At 45.5% G+C, this 19,660-nt stretch overlaps 1 protein-coding gene across 1 annotated transcript; it reads left to right on the top strand.

Annotated features, from left to right (window-relative positions):
- The first annotated feature begins 272 nt into the window (after positions 1-272).
- Positions 273-16,091, top strand: col1a2 (collagen, type I, alpha 2). The gene is made up of 50 exons (XM_076149783.1): positions 273-476; positions 2,077-2,078; positions 3,376-3,411; positions 3,884-3,967; positions 4,439-4,495; positions 4,707-4,751; positions 4,843-4,896; positions 5,013-5,066; positions 5,174-5,227; positions 5,344-5,397; positions 5,747-5,800; positions 5,922-5,966; positions 6,077-6,175; positions 6,270-6,323; positions 6,511-6,609; positions 6,827-6,871; positions 7,140-7,238; positions 7,337-7,390; positions 7,525-7,632; positions 7,728-7,781; positions 7,933-8,031; positions 8,272-8,325; positions 8,431-8,529; positions 8,618-8,671; positions 8,784-8,837; positions 8,951-9,004; positions 9,298-9,351; positions 9,456-9,500; positions 9,668-9,766; positions 9,872-9,979; positions 10,109-10,162; positions 10,265-10,318; positions 11,075-11,128; positions 11,229-11,282; positions 11,419-11,526; positions 11,614-11,667; positions 11,799-11,852; positions 11,983-12,144; positions 12,233-12,340; positions 12,498-12,605; positions 12,731-12,784; positions 12,875-12,982; positions 13,095-13,148; positions 13,308-13,415; positions 13,506-13,559; positions 13,682-13,789; positions 14,156-14,399; positions 14,484-14,668; positions 14,782-15,024; positions 15,147-16,091. The coding sequence occupies exons 1-50, from the start codon at positions 407-409 to the stop codon at positions 15,291-15,293; spliced, it is 4,056 nt and encodes a 1,351-aa protein (XP_076005898.1). The 5' UTR covers positions 273-406; the 3' UTR covers positions 15,294-16,091.
- Positions 16,092-19,660: the final 3,569 nt, after the last annotated feature.

The raw sequence follows: 19,660 nt of genomic DNA, 5'->3' as shown, positions 1-19,660 counted from the left end.
AAAAACGTAGGGCCTCTTCTCCCTTTTAAACCTCGACGCTGTCCACGTCCTCAAAAAGAATGGATCTAATTAAAACGCTGCACTCGTCATCACCGCCGCAGCTTTGCCAAACGCGCTCTGGTGGAGAGAGAGAGGAGGCTGGAGATGCAGGAGCACATGACCGAGGCTGGGCCGAGCAAGGGATGGGTGTCTGCTCTCCCATTGGCCGGGGGGCTGACTGTTGACACGCAGACCAGGGACCCTCCTGCCGTATATATAGGCCTGGTACGACTTTATTATTCTAGCATCACGGCAGCAGGATTCTGCTAAGTTTGGAGTTACTCGCGTCACCACAACTGTATGCCTGCTTGAGGTGGTTTAAAAAAAGGGGCTTAGCAGCACAAGGAGTCTGCATGTCTGCATAGACATGCTCAGCTTTGTGGATACTCGGATTCTGTTGCTGCTTGCAGTAACTTCATACCTAGCAGCATGTCAAAGTAAGTTTCCATATCTGCTCTTTTCTGTGATGGATATTTTTTTGCTCGGGTCCCGCTGCTTCAGGATGTCACAGCTGCGTCTTTTGCGCTTTGGCTTTTGTTTTTGGGGACTTAACGAAGGTCAACGTGAAGACAGTGCAGACCTCTGCTGAATAAAACTCAACGGACTGAGCTCATTCAGAGGATTCTTCACTTTCTCCAAGGATACAATAATTTATCATTTGATTAGTTTTCCGAGAGGGAGAAGTTTCACTATGGAGGAAAAAAAAGTTTCTACCTTCAAACTAGTCAGTCTAATAACTTTCTTCAGGTTTTAGTGCACTTGGAATTAGGAAAATAGGTTAAAGTTGGATTTTCTTGTAGACGTGTAGGATAAAGAGTTTGGGGCGTTGTACACATTGTTCCATCAAGACATCCAGGGAATTGTTATAGGGAGTTGCGATGTCTCCCCCTGGTGGTCGTGAGCGCAATTACCTTTTTTGGGCACCAATTAAACATTTTCTCCTCAATAGGAAGATAAACTAGTTTATCAAATCCAAAATAGGACGAAACAAAGTATTTTATATGAATTATCCTGAATTTACGTAAATGAAATCGCATTTTCTGTAATCTTTGCAAATATATACTGTTTTATAATTTAAGTAACAATGCAGTTTAAATATGTATATTTCAAGAGCATATGTCGTTAAGGTAGTTTAACAAATTAGATTACTGTGTCTTAAAGTGGAGAAAAGTAAAAGTCTCACATCACTCTGCATGCCCAAGTGCGTCACCTTGTGGTAGCTTTTGATACGACGCGTTAGAGTTCATGGGGAGGTCCCTGCAGTGCCACCAGGTCCACGTACAGAGGATGCTGTTGCTGCTGCTGCTGCTGCTCGACTGCAATTACCTGTAACAACGTTTAGATCATAGAAAAATGGCATCACCGACAAACATAGAATCAGCCAGACAATTTCAGGGTTGAGACTAACTGGGATAAAACCTCCCCATCCTTTCCGATAGTCTCATCAAAGAAATGCATCTTTTAATGATTGTGTAGGAGGACAACAGCACCAGAGACACAGATGTCATTACATTGCTGCTTACAAATGCTGTAGCTCTTATCTTGTTTTCATTAGACGGCCAAATATTCCTGTCCTAGGGGCACAAACTACCTGTTCAGGCCTGTTAGGAGCTCCAGCTTCTACGTATACAGCTCTGGAATGCAGCATCGTCCATAACGGGGACAAAGCGTGCAGAGATGCGACATAGTCAAACTTTTCCTAAGGATTGGGGTTCTTGATTAACAACACGTGAGAACAACTAAATGTTAAGGGTTAACTATTAAGGTCATATGCAGTGAATGTAAATGTTCCAGTAATGCTGCGGTCCTCATTTCTCCTCTTATGTCACAGCGACTCATCTCTTGTGTGCAGTTTACTGTGGATGTGGCAGTGTAGACCTTTACGTGGTTACAATTTCTGCGTATCTGCTCCATTACTGTTCTTCTCGCCCTCTTTATTTAACTTTGCAGACTTGTTTTTCCCCCGGGCAGAGAATATATTACACTTTTTTCTTTACTGACATTTAAGAACAGGAATGTTAAAGTTGTGTCTTACAGGTGTTTGTTTTGCTCTGAAATGCTGATTGTGTTCTAACGGAGTATTCCCTTTGTCTCTCCCCACCCTCCTCCTCCTCCCCTGCCTCCTTCTCCTCATCCCTGCATCACCACAGGCGCGGTTAGTACACATGCATGAATTCATGAAAGCAATATTTCCTTACCTTTACCTTCTCACTTTGCCTCTGTCGTCCATAAGCCATAGACCTCTGGGTTGTCCAGCCTTGTTCTTGATGTTTTGAGCAATCTCAACAGCATGCAGACGTTTTCATGTAGGACTTTCTACTCCTGAACCAAAGTTATTTCTGCCCGTTTTCTCCCCTCCTGCCCATGAATAGTTGAGGGTCCTATTGGCTCAAGTTTATGTCAATGAAAGCTAAAACTGCCGTGCTGAGGCACCCATGGGGCCTGGTACAAAGGATCCTTTCTGAGGACAGCAGAGAGGGCCAGAGCTGCCCCCCCCCCCTCCCCCTCCCCCCTTACAGCTGACCTAAGTCAATTTTGAGTCTACATCTGCACATTGATCAGCATCTGGAGAATCTGATTACGAGCTCAGCAGCCAATTGTTGATTTAATCTGAATTCAGATGTTCAGGAATTCAAATATCCCCATTCAGTGTAACTCTGAGGCCCTAAAAAGAACCTGACTAGTGTTTGTGTACAGGATTCATGCATTGAGATTGCACAGACGACACAGCTGACAGGGTGGCGTCTGCAGTGTCGACAGCAGCATGTTTGATGTGTTGATCCCAGATAGTTGCTCGGGTTGTTTCATGGGACTTTCCGAGTTTAATGATCCTCATCTGGTTCACATCTCGTCCACACTGACCTGCTCTGCTTTCATTCTGAATCCTCTTTCTGCATGAGTAGTGTTTTCCCTGTGATATCTGAGCATGATGAGTTATATTTGTACATATTTTAGTCTAAGGAGGGAGACACCATGATGTTTGCAGCAGCCCACACTTTAAATGACACCAGAGACACAGAAAAGACATAAATCTTAAGTTTATTTATCTTCTTCTCTGTGGAGGGAAGACTCCAAAATGTTGTTCTCATGTGTCATTTAGCACCTGGAGTGTGGCGTCTCTGAAACAGGAAAGCTCAGGAGAGAAAAGGTTAAAGACATTATAGCAGTGAAATGTGTTTTGACTTGCTTGACCTGTGGGGTCAAGTTTGTCTCTATGCACATTTGACTCCTAGACACCGTATAGATCCCGTTTATCCAGATAAAGTGGAGTGTAGGGTTGCACGTTGAGCCGTCTGCACTGTGTTGTGGTCTGACGGGCTGATTCTTCTCTCACAGGGTCCCAGAGGAGAAAAAGGACCTCGAGGTGACAGGGTAAGCTGAAGCCCAACGCCGCTGCTTAGGTGGAATGAAGCCGCTGTTTCGGCCATTATTCACTTCACCTCATGATGATGTATACATTATACTGTATATGATGCACCTGGGTGATGTCATTTGACCATTTGACTTGAGTAGGCCACACCCCTTTGTTTACATCGGCCATACCCTTGTGTTGTTGATAAATAAGAATGATGTGAATCGATTTTGTTAATAATCTTTAAGATTGTTTGAATTTAACTTTAATTATTCAAAGTTATAATAGTGTTTCTTTGACTATAATAACTGAAACTGTATGCTGTCATATATGTTGACTTGAAGTGATTTATTTGATCTCTACGGTAAAATATTGAAGCAAGGGTAACTCTCTTAGCTACTCTGAATGTGACACATTCTTGGTCATGGTGTTTTTCATTTCCAGTTCACTGGACAATGTTGCTTATCTGCACTTTATCTTTGTTTTTCACAGGGTCCTCAGGGCCCTGACGGCAAAGATGGCATTCCCGGATTCCCTGGCCCCGCTGGTCCCCCTGGTCCCCCTGGACTTGGAGGAGTAAGTCCACCCACCCACCTGCAAAATGATCAAAACGGCTTCACAGTGTTGATATCAAACTTGACCCAGAAACGATGATGTCACCATGTTTGGCTGAACCTCACTGTGCAGACTGTGTATGTACGTGTGTGTGACCCACACTCTGCACATTCAGGCCTGCTGTGACTCTGAGGAGGTCTGGCCTGGCAAACCTCTACTGACCTCTGTCAGTAGAGGTTTGCCAGGGTCACCTTTGACCCTTTGGCCTGTACTAATTTGACCTCCTAGATAAGACATGATAAGACATTTAGACTGTGGTAGCAAACATGCATCTTATTGTCCATTGTGACCATTCCTGATTATTGCATTAAATTCTAAATTGCAGTAAACTCCGAGTTGTTCCTGGGTCGATGTTTTGGTCGTGTAGCAATCCTGAAATAATGAGCTGGTTGAATGTGAATATTAAATTATTCATTTCTTTCTCTTTAACAGAACTTTGCTGCTCAATATGATGGAGTGAAAGCCCCCGATCCCGGCCCTGGACCCATGGTGAGGGCCTGTTCCACAAACAAACACACACACACACACTCTCCTACAACTACAACATCATACAAATTTGTTTGGTTTAGTGTTTCTTCACCTCTACACATAAATGATCACAGCCCATGACCCTTGACCTCAGATCAAACCTTCATTCTGATCTTGCTCTAGAACTTCACTTAGTTGTGATGACTCACGATCACTTGCTTCTCCTCCGCAGGGTATGATGGGAGCCAGAGGCTCATCCGGACTTCCTGGACCCCCTGTAAGTGCAGACGCCCGCTGGCTCTTTTTTCTGTAGTTTGTCACTGTGTTTTCTTTGTCTGTCTCACCGCTCTGCCTTTCTCACTCAACAGGGTGCCCAAGGACACACCGGACACGCTGGTGAGCCCGGAGAGCCTGGACAAGCTGTGAGTTTATTCGCTGAACTTTAAATTTGAACATTCAGTGTCTGCTGTTTGTTTGTAGTCCTTCATGTTCGACTTCAAGACTTCAAGCCTTCATCTCTCTGATTTTCTCTTCCAAGGGCCCCGTTGGTGCTCGTGGACCCCCTGGAGCCGCTGGCAAATCTGGAGAGGACGTAAGTTTACACGTTTTACTTAAGTTAACTAACATTTATTCAGCATTGTTATAGAGTTTTGTGTTGGTTTGATATGAAAAGTTAAAGCCAGTTGTGTTGACTCACAGGGTAACAATGGCAGACCTGGCAAGCCTGGAGACAGAGGAGTCCTGGGCCCTCAGGTAAGAGATAAATGGAAGCTTTAAACCCTCACTAAGGATTTGATACATGAGCTCATTACATTCATGCATATACGTCTTGATAATAACGTCACACGTCTCTTGGCTTTGATTTGCAGGGAGCTCGTGGATTCCCCGGAACCCCTGGACTTCCCGGCATGAAGGGACACAGAGTGAGTGTTGCTCTTCCCCTGTTTGACCTGAACGGACATGTTTGGTCCCACATGAGACACCCGGTTGGCCAAAAAATGAAAAGAATTGTGGAAACCTGTGCTATATTAACTCAGGACTCAAATGTGAAGACCACTGGGAGTGATCATGGACTAAACTCCAGCTTCCGACCCCCTTCCTGTCTGCTGAGGAGTCTTAACTAGCCTGCAGAATTCCTTGAGAACCTCGATCATTCCCGTCAATTTTGTCCCTGATTTGTTCCCTTTCTGGAGCCCGATCGTTAACTTTCGCTTCCTACCGTGATGCCTTTGAGCCTGAGCATCTATCCTCAACTTCTTCTCTACGTTTCAGGGTTACACTGGTCTGGATGGACGCAAGGGAGAGGGTGGTGCCGCTGGCCTCAAGGTGAGATCCTCCTGATCATATCGTAAAACAAACATTCCCACATGCTTTGATTTAGTCTGGTGATCCCATTTCACTCACATACTTCCTCGTCCTAATCCACCTTCTCCTGCTTCTCCTTTAGGGTGAGACTGGTGCCCATGGATCTTCTGGAAGCCCTGGTCTGGCTGTAAGTTTGAGCATCACACCCATGCACACTACTATGGAGCTGGAGATCATGGCGTCTCTTTACTGATTCACTATTTTTGCTGATGGCTCCTGCTTTGTATCTTCCTGCAGGGATCTCGTGGTCTTGCTGGTGAGAGAGGTCGTGCTGGCCCTGCTGGACCCGCTGGTGCTCGTGGTGCTGATGGCAATGTTGGACCCTCTGGCCCCGCTGTGAGTACTGACCCTTCAAACTAAATGTTTTATTGCAATTCGACCAGCATCCATGTTTGGACCAACCTAAAACTGAAACCTTTGACCTTAACAGGGCCCACTCGGTTCTGCTGGACCCCCAGGTTTCCCCGGTGGTCCTGGACCCAAGGTGGGTGTGATTTGTCTCCTTTCAAAGTTCTGTGTAGGATCAGAACAGGATAGACTCATTACCATAGATGGAGTCCAGGCATATTTGCATGCTCTCCTGTTCTGTATCCCCACGGGAATCGTTCATCGTACCATCCCAGATTTCACGACACAGTGTGTTGACTATGGATGTGTTTCCACTGTAACAGGGAGAGTTGGGACCCGCTGGAGCCACTGGCCCCTCCGGACCTCAGGGATCAAGAGGAGAGCCCGGTGTCAATGGCGGTACCGGACCCGGTGGTCCCACTGTAAGTACACAGAGATGTGGATGTGCAAACACACCTGTGTGTTACCGTCTGGGTGGCAACACGAGAGTTTGACCTCCAAAGCCTTTAATCAATGCCCAAGTTGAAGTCTGACTCTCTTCACATCATATAAGAAATGTTTCAAAATTAGCTACGGTAAATGTATCTTATTTTTTTAGAGTTTTGTTGTAATGTCTTTTTTGTTTTGTTTTCTCCCTAGGGTAACCCTGGTAACAACGGTCTGAATGGAGCCAAGGGAGCTGCTGTAAGTATACTGTGTGTTGTGCATAGGCAAAAGGTCATCTAGGGTCACACAGAGGTTACAGCAGTCAGGTTAATGTCGTGCTACACACAGATAGAGAAGATCATTTCATGTCAGAGATAGCAGGATGTAACATTTATATAAAACATTAACTTTTCAGTGTATGTAATGTAAGATGAGATCAGTGTCAGGACAGTCTGGAGTTCAGCAAATACAAAGGAATGTTTGGGGTTACATTGCACTCATGGTCCGTCACCTGTCTGCCCTGTAGGGTGCTTCTGGTGTTTCTGGAGCTCCTGGCTTCCCCGGACCAAGAGGAGGACCTGGACCCCAGGGCCCTCAGGGTCCCTCTGGTCCCAGAGGCCTGTCTGTGAGTACACATGCCTCACATGCACGCTCACAACAGAAAAACAAGCAAACACACAAGCGAATATTGCTTGATGTTTCCCTCTCTCTGGTGTATTTTAGGGAGATCCTGGTGTTGCTGGTGTGAAGGGAGATGTTGGACCCAAGGGAGAGCCTGTAAGTTTGAATCAGATTCCACTCAGATGTGTTTATTCTGTTGTTTTATTCAGTTTACTACCTACGACTGAAGAGCTTGCATTGTGTGATATGGCTTTCCGATGCTCATCGTCTTTCTGTGTTGCCTTCCTCAGGGTAACTCTGGACCTCAGGGACCTTCCGGACCTCAGGGTGAGGAGGGTAAGAGAGGACCCAATGGTGAGGTCGGTGCCACCGGCCTTGTTGGATCTCGTGGAGGCAGAGTGAGTACCAGACTCCTTCTCTAGACCTATACCTGAACCCAAAGCCTTGTCGGTTGGACCGCCTGCTGAAACTGTTGCCTGTTTGTCTCCCATAGGGTCTCCCTGGAACCCGTGGTCTGCCTGGATCTGAGGGCAGAACCGGCCCCATTGTAAGTTTCCAATAAACAAATCTCATTCTCATTCCACCAATATGCTGCATAGAATCAAAAGATCAGATCTAGGATTTGAGAGATGGGTCTTATCACGTTTGGCTGTTACACAGTGAAACCTCATTCCTCTACTCTTTTCTCTTTCTCTCAGGGAATGCCCGGTGCTCGTGGAAGCACTGGTGAGGGTGGACCACGTGGACCTCCTGGAGATGCTGGTCGTGCTGGCGAGGCTGGTCAGGCTGGCGGCAGAGTGAGTGTCTAATCTCCCAGTTGTCTGACAGTAATGATGACATATTTGTGTATATGGTAACATGTGTTGGAATAGCTTGGAGAAGAAGTGATGTAATTTTTTGAGTATAGATTATATTGCTTAGCTGCTGGTGTTGGAGCCTCGTGTGTGTGTGTTTGATGCACCTTCAGCACCAGGCACAGGTGCAACACATGAAATTGATTACATTACAGCCTAATGACTGATGTTCATTCTCTGTAGGGTCTCCCAGGAAGCCCTGGAAGCTCTGGACCCCCAGGAAAGGAGGGACCTGCTGTGAGTTTTATACTGAAACATGACAATATCTGGTTCCGTTCTGAAAGGATCAACATGTTTGCCTACACAAATATGATTTACAAGACTTCCTGTTTCCTCCTTTAGGGTGCTGCTGGACAAGACGGACGCTCTGGACCTCCCGGCCCAACTGGACCCAGAGGCCAGCCCGGAACCATTGGCTTCCCCGGACCAAAGGGACCCGGCGTAAGTATGAGGCCAGGATCGGGCGTGAAGGAAACAGTGTAAACAGTTTGTCATCGTTTACGTTTAACCTGCCTTGTGTCGTCTTCAGGGTGAGGGTGGCAAGCCTGGAGACAAGGGAGCTGCTGGCCCCACTGGACTGAGAGTAAGTCAGATGAGAGCTCCTCCTATGCAACTATACATCAATTATCAACTATGCTGTATGTCCATAAGGTTTGTATGTATGAATGACATCATGTCTTTGCTTCTGTGTTTAGGGAGCCCCTGGACCCGATGGTAACAATGGAGCCACTGGCGCTCTTGGACTTTCTGTAAGTAATCCGGTCTGACAAATACTGATAAACTGGATCAATAACAAACCACGAATGATTCCGTAAATATGACCATGACAACAGTACTCAGCCCTCTCTGTTTACCTCTACAGGGTGGTGCCGGAGAGAAGGGAGAGGCCGGACCTGCTGGATCTCCTGGCTTCCAGGTTTGGAGCCACTATTTGTCTTTGTACAAACCAGCAATTTGTAGCCTTTTATAATACAGGGACGCTTCATTTTATAAGATGCTTATACAGTTTCTGATTAGAGTTCATGTAGAAAAGCAGCACAACATCATTTTACTGCTCTTCAAGGCTGTGTCAGCATTTGTTTTTTTTATCTTAAAAGCCACTCGCAGTAGTGAGCTACACACACTTGAGTCCTTGCTAGTGTGCATTAAGCTGCTTTGTGAAGTATGGTTGATTCCATTGGTGGTGATGTTCTGGTTTGGTATTCATAGGGTCTGCCTGGACCTGCTGGAGGACCTGGAGAGGCTGGCAAAGCTGGAGACAGAGTAAGTAACACACACACACACGCACACAGTCTACAGATCTTGTACAGTCAAAGCCAAAAATCAGAACATAGTTCATCCCTAACCAACTATTGATGTGTCCATAGGGTGTCCCCGGAGACCAAGGACTTTCTGGACCTGCTGGTGTCAAGGTATGTTTACCTCTCCATGATGTAGCTCACACAAATACTTGTAGAGAATATCTCCTAATTTGTCAGATATGCATCCTCGTGATACATACATGCACTAAGACAGTTTATAGTAGCCACAGAGATTTCACTGACTGTGTGTGTGTGTGTGTGCGTCTGTGTTACTCTAGGGAGAAAAGGGTGTCCACGGAACCAATGGAGCCTCTGGACCTCAGGGACCCATGGGACCCCGTGGACCCTCTGGACCTCCTGGCTCTGATGGTGGCAAGGTAAGATGATGTTGTCAGCATAAAGTAATGTAAATCAATTGTAAAAACAAATCATTTGCACTTGATGGCAAACAGAGACCATCATCTTAATGTGTCTGTTTACAGGGAGAGCCTGGTGCCGCTGGACTCGCCGGTGGCCCTGGACACCAGGGACCTGGTGGCATGCCTGGTGAGCGTGGAGCCGCTGGAGCCCCTGGAGGCAAGGGAGAGAAGGTACGAAGATCCACCTCCACAATATCAGCAGAGGCTTATCCACCAAAATACAACTGAAGCATCAGCTTCTTCAGCATCCGATTTGCATCTCATCCTCTGTCTGTCTCCTTCCTCCTGTCTCATCTATAGGGAGAGGGTGGACACAGAGGACCTTATGGTAATGCTGGCAAAGACGGTGCCCGTGTAAGTAAACCTCTTGAAACACTCGATGCTGCCATTTCTTCATGTAATTTCCGTGCAGGAAACAGAGCCTTGGTCTCATCACTGTCTCCTCTATGTTTGTAGGGTATTGCTGGAGCAAGTGGACCCCCTGGACCCACTGGAGCCAATGGTGACAAGGTGAGTGGGTGATATGTGCATTATTCAAAATAAACACCCCACAGAAAACACACCAGTAAACATTTCATGGAGGATGCAGAGACAAACGTCCTGGGCTTTCTTGTTTTTTTTTAAGAATGGCGGCCACAGTCGTTATTCAAGATGGCAGATGGATTTTGTACCAATAACCTACAATACCATCAGCCCCTTTTACTGAAATGTCAGATCAAATCTCTTCCATAGCTCCTCATCCTGGTTCAAGCTCAAGACCACCCACTCCTCCGTTGCATAGATTGCAATTTCGGCCTATTATTGTTATCATTATTATTGATATTATTGTTATTTGACGCTAGCACCTCAGCACTGCCATCTGCTGACTGTGCTGTGATATTACATCAGCACCTCACCTTCAAACAGATCATATTCAGAGTACTAATAACGGCATATTTAAAACAGTAAATAGACCTACTTACTCTTATTTTATGTTATAAGTAATTTTCATTAAATAGTAAATTCGTACGATAATAATTGGTATAATTATTTACGTGAAGTGATGGGAGTTGAAGTACAATAGATAACAATGACACTATATTTACTTGATAAGGTGGGATTATCATTTAAATGATATATAGCAACAATTATTTTAGAATTTTATTGATTATAGTACTAACGGATAAAGTGCAATACAGCAAAGTACATGGGATATAGGGGGATTCATGGTTGGAAGGATGGATGTTACATGCTCCCATGATCCTCACTCATTCTTGTCTCCTCCAGGGTGAGAGCGGTTCCTTCGGACCTTCCGGTCCCGCTGGACCCCGTGGAGCTTCTGTAAGTACTCAGTGCCCATAGAGTTCATATCACACAACCACTTCAAAGTAAATTCTGGATCCATAGCTTTCTTTCTGACCCTCCTGTTCACTATCAACAGGGCGAGCGTGGAGAGGTTGGACCTGCTGGAGCCCCCGGATTCGCTGGACCCCCTGTAAGCCACTACCCAATCACCTTATAGAACAATATACATACATGCATCCTGTCACACATACACTTCATTACACACACACACACGCATACAGTAAATGGCCAGGCTCTAACCCAGGAGGTTTCCTCCCCCCCTACAGGGTGCTGATGGCCAAGCCGGAATTAGAGGAGAGCGTGGACCTGGTGGAGGAAAGGGAGATGTCGGCCCCTCTGGCCCTGCTGGATCCGTTGGACAGTCTGGACCTCCTGTTAGTACCGTTCACATTGAATACACACGTTAGCAACAACTCATGTGTAGTGACATATGCTTAACAAGTCTTCATATGCCTGTCTAGGGTCCCACTGGAGCTGCTGGATCCACTGGTGCTCGTGGTGACACTGGTCCTTCTGTAAGTACTGAAAAGTTGAAAAAGTTCTCTCTAAATGATCGCATTCTTATTCAGATAGACTTTCTATGCATACAACATATTCTATACATATCCACTGTCTAACCTGTGACGGTGTTTGGTTCTGATATCAGGGTCTGACTGGTTTCCCTGGAGCTGCTGGCAGAGGCGGTACCCCTGGATCCGCTGTGAGTATTACCTCTTATTTATAATAATTCCAAGAAATGCACATATACAATATAGAAACATACACACACACACACGCACACACACATACATGCTTATACACACAAAGCTAATGCACCATTCCTCTCTCAGGGTATTGTCGGTCCTCCTGGTGCTTCTGGTGCCTCTGGCAAAGATGGTCCTCGTGGTGCTCGTGGTGATAGCGGCAACGCTGGTCCCCCTGGAGAGCAGGGTCATCATGGACCCGCTGGCCCATCTGGAGAGAAGGGTCCCACTGGAGAGCCTGGTCCCGCTGTAAGTAAAAGTTATAGATGGACAGATCATACCACAGACCCTTAAATGCTATCCCCATCTCATTGGTATGTGATGTCTTTGTGTTTAGGGTGCTCCTGGTGCCTCTGGATCTTCTGGTCCACTTGGTCTTTCAGGATTCGTTGGTCTGCCTGGAGCTAGAGGAGATCGTGGTACTCCTGGTGGTGCTGGTGGTCTGGTGAGTACAGACTAATACAAAGGCTTCACCTGGTTTGCTTGTGCACCATTATTTCTGTCATGATGACATAAACAGGATATAAATGAAAAATGAGCAGTGAAGCAGATCCATAAATATCAGTATTTGACCTGGTGATGTCCTGTGCCTCCTTTGACAGGGTGAGGGTGGTAGAGTTGGACCTGCAGGTCCTCCTGGATCCCGTGGACCCGCTGGAAACATTGGCATGCCTGGTATGACCGGACCTCAGGGAGAGGCTGGACGTGAGGTAAGAATCTGATATGCAGATTAAAAGCAGTCCAGTCACCTACTACTACTACTACTACTACTTATGTAGAAGTTAATTCTTCAGTGTTTGAAGTAACAAATGGAATTACCCTTTGCCATCCATAGGGTAGCACCGGTAACGATGGACCTCCTGGTCGCCCTGGTATTGCTGGATTCAAGGTACTGTGCTGGCTTGCACCATGAAACATCAACAGTGATTTGTGAACAGTGAATAGTGAACAGTGAACTTTCCATTCCTCCAATGCTTAGGGAGACCGTGGTGAGCCTGGACCTGCTGGTTCCATGGGACTTGCTGGTACCCCCGGACCTGCTGGACCCAGTGGAAGTGCTGGCAGAGCTGGAAACCGTGGAGAGGGTGTAAGTATCACTAATATCCAGCTAAAATACAAATAGTCACTTTTTTTCACACAAATTAACATGTGCTGCTTTCTTGTTTCTCAAACCTATTTTTGTTTTCCCTCCTCTGTAGGGACCTGGTGGTGCTACTGGAGCCGTTGGTCCCGCTGGTGCTAGAGGTGGTGCTGTAAGTATCCAATCATTACTGTTGATTAAAGCAGTTTTTATCCACATCCATTTCCACATCTATTTTGAATAAAAGCTGTCTAGTGTACCTGAAAATTGTCTTCTATTCTTTTGACACAGTGTTTGAATATGTGAATTTGTGTGTGTGTGTGTATTACAGGGAGCTTCCGGAATCCGTGGTGAGAAGGGAGTTGCTGGAGACAAGGGAGAGAGAGGCATGAAGGGTCTGCGTGGACATCCTGGTCTCCAGGGAATGCACGGACCTTCCGTGAGTGACTGACACCATGAGGAGAGTCATGTATGAAGCGTCGAGCAGCACCTGCAACCTTGCTCACCAATGTTGTTTCTCCCCACACAGGGACCATCCGGTGACAGTGGTGCTGCTGGACAAAGCGGACCTGCTGGACCTAGAGTGAGTACAATCTTACATTGCCCACAATGCATCTGTACCTACCTGGGGTGTTTCACCTCAACCATGTACCAAGAAAACCAAGAAAAAGAGTTTGACTCTTAATGTTGTGATCTCTTGCTCAGGGCCCTGCTGGACCCCATGGACCCCCTGGTAAGGACGGAAGAGCTGGCAGCCATGGTACCATTGGTGCTCCTGGTTCCCGTGGATCCCCTGGATACGTTGGACCTGCTGTAAGCACAGAGTCATTTTATAAACCAATCAGCTGATTAGCAGAATGGGAACACTTGTATCAGTTGAATATTTTTACTGAAGAAAGCATTTGACATGACAATGAGCACACAGTTATGGAACATTATTAGGACTGCTTTTTTATACAGAGAGAAGGGGGGAGATGAGAAAGAAAGAGAAAGGAAAGAAATATTGATTGGGACTTAGGAAATGTGATACACATGTGGACAAAATGAGTTGAAGACAGGTTGACTAGAGCTAATGACTTACACAGCCAGGTTGTGTATAATTATAAAAACCCTAACCCCAAAGACAGAGAGAAAGAGGAGAAAGGTCTGCGTATTAATTCAATTTCTTTTACATCTCAGGGTCCCCCCGGACCTCCTGGTCTTCCCGGACCTGCTGGCCCATCTGGTGGCGGATACGACGTTTCTGGATACGATGAGTACAGAGCTGATCAGCCCGCTCTGAGAGCCAAGGATTACGAGGTCGATGCCACCATCAAGTCCCTGAACACTCAGATTGACAACATGCTCACTCCTGAGGGATCCAGGAAGAACCCTGCCCGCACCTGCCGCGACATCAGACTCAGCCACCCCGAGTGGAACAGCGGTAAGCTACAGAGCAGCACTACGGGGATAGCACGGCTGACATTTGGACGCACAGATGTGACTCACTGCTCTTTTTTCCCTGTAGGATTCTACTTCATTGACCCCAACCAGGGATGTGCCAATGACGCCATCAAGGTCTTCTGCGACTTCGACACCCGCGAGACCTGCATCTATGCCCAGCCTGAGAGCCTTGCGCGCAAGAACTGGTTCAGAAGCACAGAGAACAAGAAGCACGTCTGGTTCGGAGAGACCATCAACGGTGGTACCGAGGTGAGGAAGATTCTCCTTTCCATCTTACAATTATCAGATCAAAGCAAGGCTGTAGTAATCCTGGATATTTGGGTATTGACTCCGCTTCAAATCTGATCCCCTACACCCTGCAGTTCACCTACAACGACGAGACCATCAGCTCTCAGAGCATGGCCACCCAGCTGGCCTTCATGCGCCTGCTGTCCAACCAGGCTAGCCAGAACGTCACCTACCACTGCAAGAACAGCATTGCCTACATGGACGGTGAGACTGGCAACATGAAGAAGGCTGTGGTGCTCCAGGGCTCCAACGACGTAGAGCTGAGAGCCGAGGGCAACAGCCGCTTCACCTTCTCCGTGCTGGAGGATGGCTGCACTGTGAGTAGCTCCTTCACTTACCTTCACGCTCACACACGAGAGAGAGCTTTCTGCCTTGTTTCGCTTCTGTGCAACATCCTAAAATCACATCTCACTTTTTTCTTCTTCCCTTACCACCGCAGAGACACACTGGTGAATGGAGCAAGACAGTCATCGAGTACAGAACAAATAAACCATCTCGCCTGCCCATCCTCGACATTGCACCTTTGGACATTGGTGGAGCTGAACAGGAGTTTGGTTTGGACATTGGCCCAGTCTGTTTCAAATAAATAGACTCATGATAAATTAACACCAAAAAAGAGAGAAAGAACGAAAAAAAAGAAATCCCTGCCCTTCTTTCTGTGTTGTTTTTTTTTTTATACCGAATGCTGATTTCTCTCTGCGCATCCACTTGCTTAAGATGGGCAACTATCGGAGAGGACTGAACGGACTGAAAGGAGCGTTTGTGCAATTCAAATTAATACAGCAACCCAAAGGGACGCGGGAAAACATCTTGTTGTGGGACATCATGTCATCCTTTTGTAAAAAATAAAAGAAGTGTAATAAAAACGCTGAAAGTATGCATCACTTTGTGGTCTTTGTATATCTTCCAAAGAGGAGGTTTAAAACCACAATTTCCATGAAAAAAGGTTTAAACTACCTCATGCCTGTACTTAAAGAAAATACTATTGACAAAACCTGGGTCCACAACCGAGATGTTTCAGATTAATGCTTCAAGCTCTTGTCCCGTATCGGAAGGTGCTCGATTACTTGAAGCAGAGATCTTTGGTGCTAATATGCAGCTTTGGAGCGAACCACTTTTTTCACTGTATTACTTTGTATTGACCGTTGAGGAGTCGTGCTTACGTCCCCTGATACTCCCCCACTTTAAGCAGGTGGAATGTTCCTCAACCTGATGTCTGGTTTTGGTTTGTTATTTTTGGTTTTGTTTTGTTTTGTCTAGATTTTTTTATTTAGTTTTCTTTCTTTTTTTTTGTTCAGGCTTTTAATTCTTCCAAATCCTACACCCAGTGTTCATACTGACAGCACATATTTCATCCAATTCAGAAATGGTTTAAGGCGGCCTCGCTCTCTCTCAAAAAATGACACCACAAAGTCTATTGTACCTATTTTGTATATGTGAGATGTTTAAATAAATTGTGAAACGTTCTGAAATAAAGCATGTCCAATGTTCCAAAACACACAACTCATTGACTTAAGTGCTTTCATGTTTTAATGACACCATTAATGGTTCGTCACTGTATTTTGGTTCTAGTCTATCTGGTCTGGCTGATGATTTAAACATCACCATTTGTTTAAACACGTTCCTATTGTGGAAGCACATCCATATCATGATTTATCGCTCCCATTTGTCCTGCTTTTGAACAGTACATCAAATTTTATGTACAGTAAATTTCTGTTTACACTGTCCATGCCAATGTGTGATTACTAACTTGCATTGTTTCTTGTAAATATGCACCCTCTGGTTTTGCTTTTCCTTGCATAATACAGCTTTTGCATCCAAATAAATTGCTGTGGTTTGGATCAAGGCTTCAATTGCAATGACGCACGCACATAGTCGTTTGTCATGTCCAGTATAGGAAGACGGAATTCGAGCGGAAGCGCCCATATTTTGACATTTTGCGTGAGCATGAGTAGTTTTTTGGAGGAACATTCACTTATTTCTCATCTTGATACATTACAGTTCTCTTGTCAATGTAGTCTCCGCCATCATCTGGGGTGCGAAGCCTCCAAGGATTCGCAAACCACTACTACAAAGATGTAAGTTCAGTGGGGGTCTCGCCCTGCCAAATCTCCAATCCTATTACATTACATTACATTACGAGCATTTGGCAGACGCTTTTATCCAAAGCGACTTACATTACATTACCACCCTACGCAGAGGGGGGAGCAATTGAGGGTTCGGTGCCTTGCTCAGGGGCACCTCAGCAGGGGCTCGAATCGGCAACCCTCCGGTTCCCAAGCGGAAGCACTACCCACTGAGCCACTGCCTCCCTATTACTGGGCATTCCACATTGACAAACTCAGCTACTGGGTGATTGCCCCTGAGCTACCTTGGTGCAGGCTTGAAGCCCAATCGTGCTCCTTCCCCTCCTCCGCCACCGCCCTGATCTACTCGTCCCTCCCAACCAAGATCTCCCAATTCACTCAGAACCCTGTTCTTCGTAATACTCTAATGATTTGGTACCAATTCAGGAAACACTTTAAATTCGTAAACGCCTCCCCCCTGGGTCCAGTACGCAACAAACACCTGTTCCCGCCTTCATTCTTGGACTCTTCCTTCTCAACATGGCACCACCAAGGCATACAATGTTTCCTTGACCTGTACTCTGTTGGCAGTTTTAACAGCTTCTCCAAGCTGTCAACTCAACACAGACTACCTGCTAACCAATTATTTAAGTACTTGCAAATCAGACACTTTGCCTGCAGCCAATTCCAAAACTTCCCCTCCCCTCCCCCTCAACTCATGTGGGAAGACCTGCTATCGTTCAGGACTCCCCCAAGTGGGACCATATCTGAGATTTACAGCCGTATTCTGGACCTCGGGGACCTATCTAACTCGAAAACACGGACTGCTTGGGGGACTGAATTCGAACTCCATCTGGACATAGACTGGTGGGACGATATCATACGCAATCTGCATTCTGCCTCATCCTGTGCCCGTCTCGCGCTCATCCAGTTCAAGGTCGTGCACAGGGTCCACTTCTCTAAAGCCAGATTGGCCGAAATGCACACAGACGTAGATGACAAATGTAATAGATGGTCGATGCCTCACTGTAACTTAAGCCACATGTTTTCTCTCTGCCCCAGGCTCTTCAACTTCTGGGCGGGTTACTTCAACACACTGTCCACCATATTGGGAATACAAACTCAACCCTCCCCTTATATTGCTTCGGTACCCCGAATGACCTACACCTTTTTAACACCCCACAAAAGGAAATCATCATGTTCACCTCTTTGCTTGCCAGGCTACATTGCTGTTTGACATCATCCTGTAAGTTCTGTATGTACCCTATGACATCATTGCAACTCCAGCCCACTTGTACTCTACCTTAGGGTCTATGTATAAAGTGGACACTTTGACCTAAATGCTGAGCAATACACATGGAAGAATCCAGGCATTGATGCTCACCTGGCCAATATTGGTGCAACATGAAAGCACAGTGGACATGCTGGGAGTTTGGTCAGGATTAACAGAACCTGCTCAAGATCATTTGGGGATTTAAGGCCAAAGGTTCATCTTCTACCGTGACAAGACAACTTGAGTGGTTTCAGAACAACTCTGTTAATCTCCCAAAAGTGTTAACATCAAAATAGGGGTAAAGTATTTGTAATTTCTGACTAATATTTTATGCTGCAGTTCTGTTGTTTTGTTTAAAGTTTTGTCTCAACTTCCCCCCTCTGTAATGGGTGGTAATGTAATGTAAGTCGCTTTGGATTAAAGCGTCTGCTAAATGCTCGTAGTGTAATGTATACAGTCCGTGCTCCATTCAGGGTGACGGATGAGTTCCAGTACTTCTTTTTGAACGCTGGAGGGCAGTGTGGTGTGTTTTTTGGCGTTAACGCGGATTCCAATCGGGCTCTTGAGCACAGACCTAGCTATATCTAAATATATCTACTAATAGTATTTCTTTTTGAACACTAGAGGGCAGTGTTGTGTGTTTTGGGCATTACCGTGCATTGCAAAAAGGCTGTGGAGCACAGACATCATATCTGTATCTAAATATATCTACTAATGATCCCTGCCTTGCTCAAAAGACACATGGCAGCAACATGCAGGGATTCAGGGATCACCATTCAGAATTTAGGGGATTTAGCTCAGCAGCCTTCCTGGGAAGTAAAATCGGATGTGCAACTTGTGAAGTTTGAGTAAACTCAGTAATGCATAATTGTCGTTCGTATATCTGCAAATATAGATACCACAAAGAGTGGGTGTCCCCTTTGGGATGACACACTAAATTAAAGTACATTCCAGTTTGATCTTCTGCCGGTGTCTGACATACTGTAGTAATTCAATTATATCAGTAGATGGCACTGTTGCAAAGGGATAATGGACCGTGGAAACCATTTCTTAACTTAACACCATGAAGATCATCCTTTCACTGTTATATTAATATTACTAGATTCAACAAAAGATCATATAGGGTCCATATGCAATTCATTATCTGTATTAATAAAGTGCCAAGCTTGGAAAACTAAATAACAAGTCTTTACACTGGCGGTAGAACACGTTTATTTATGTGTATAATATATAAAATAGTGAGAATGCACCTAACACACCTGCTCAGACAGACCAGCACAGTTTTAAAATCACAGATTAGACACAGATTATACGGAAGACTCTGTCTGTCATCCAGTGAATTTAAAGACTAAAGCCACCTCCGTATTTTTTATTTCAGTTGGAATCCATTCCAGATTCGAAGATAGTTCGTTTCCAGACAATTCATCCTGCAAATGTAAGTGACATCTGGAATAGTTTCCCTGCTTGTCTTTTGTTGTTTCTTTTATTCTCTGATTTATATGCAAGCTATTTTGTATTTAGAATAGAAGTGACACCTGGCATGTATGACTGGAGATCGACTTCTCCCAGCATACAAATGAGTCAACCATCAACGCACTTTGTAGTTTTATGTTT

Source organism: Genypterus blacodes, unplaced genomic scaffold (assembly GCF_046128005.1).
Source record: "Genypterus blacodes isolate CSIRO-AG114 ecotype Tasmania unplaced genomic scaffold, CSIRO-AGI_Gbla_v1 ptg000048l_1, whole genome shotgun sequence".
Lineage (NCBI taxonomy): Eukaryota > Metazoa > Chordata > Actinopteri > Ophidiiformes > Ophidiidae > Genypterus > Genypterus blacodes.
Note: the sequence above shows the minus strand (reverse complement) of the source record. Positions and strands in the feature narration are given on the sequence as shown.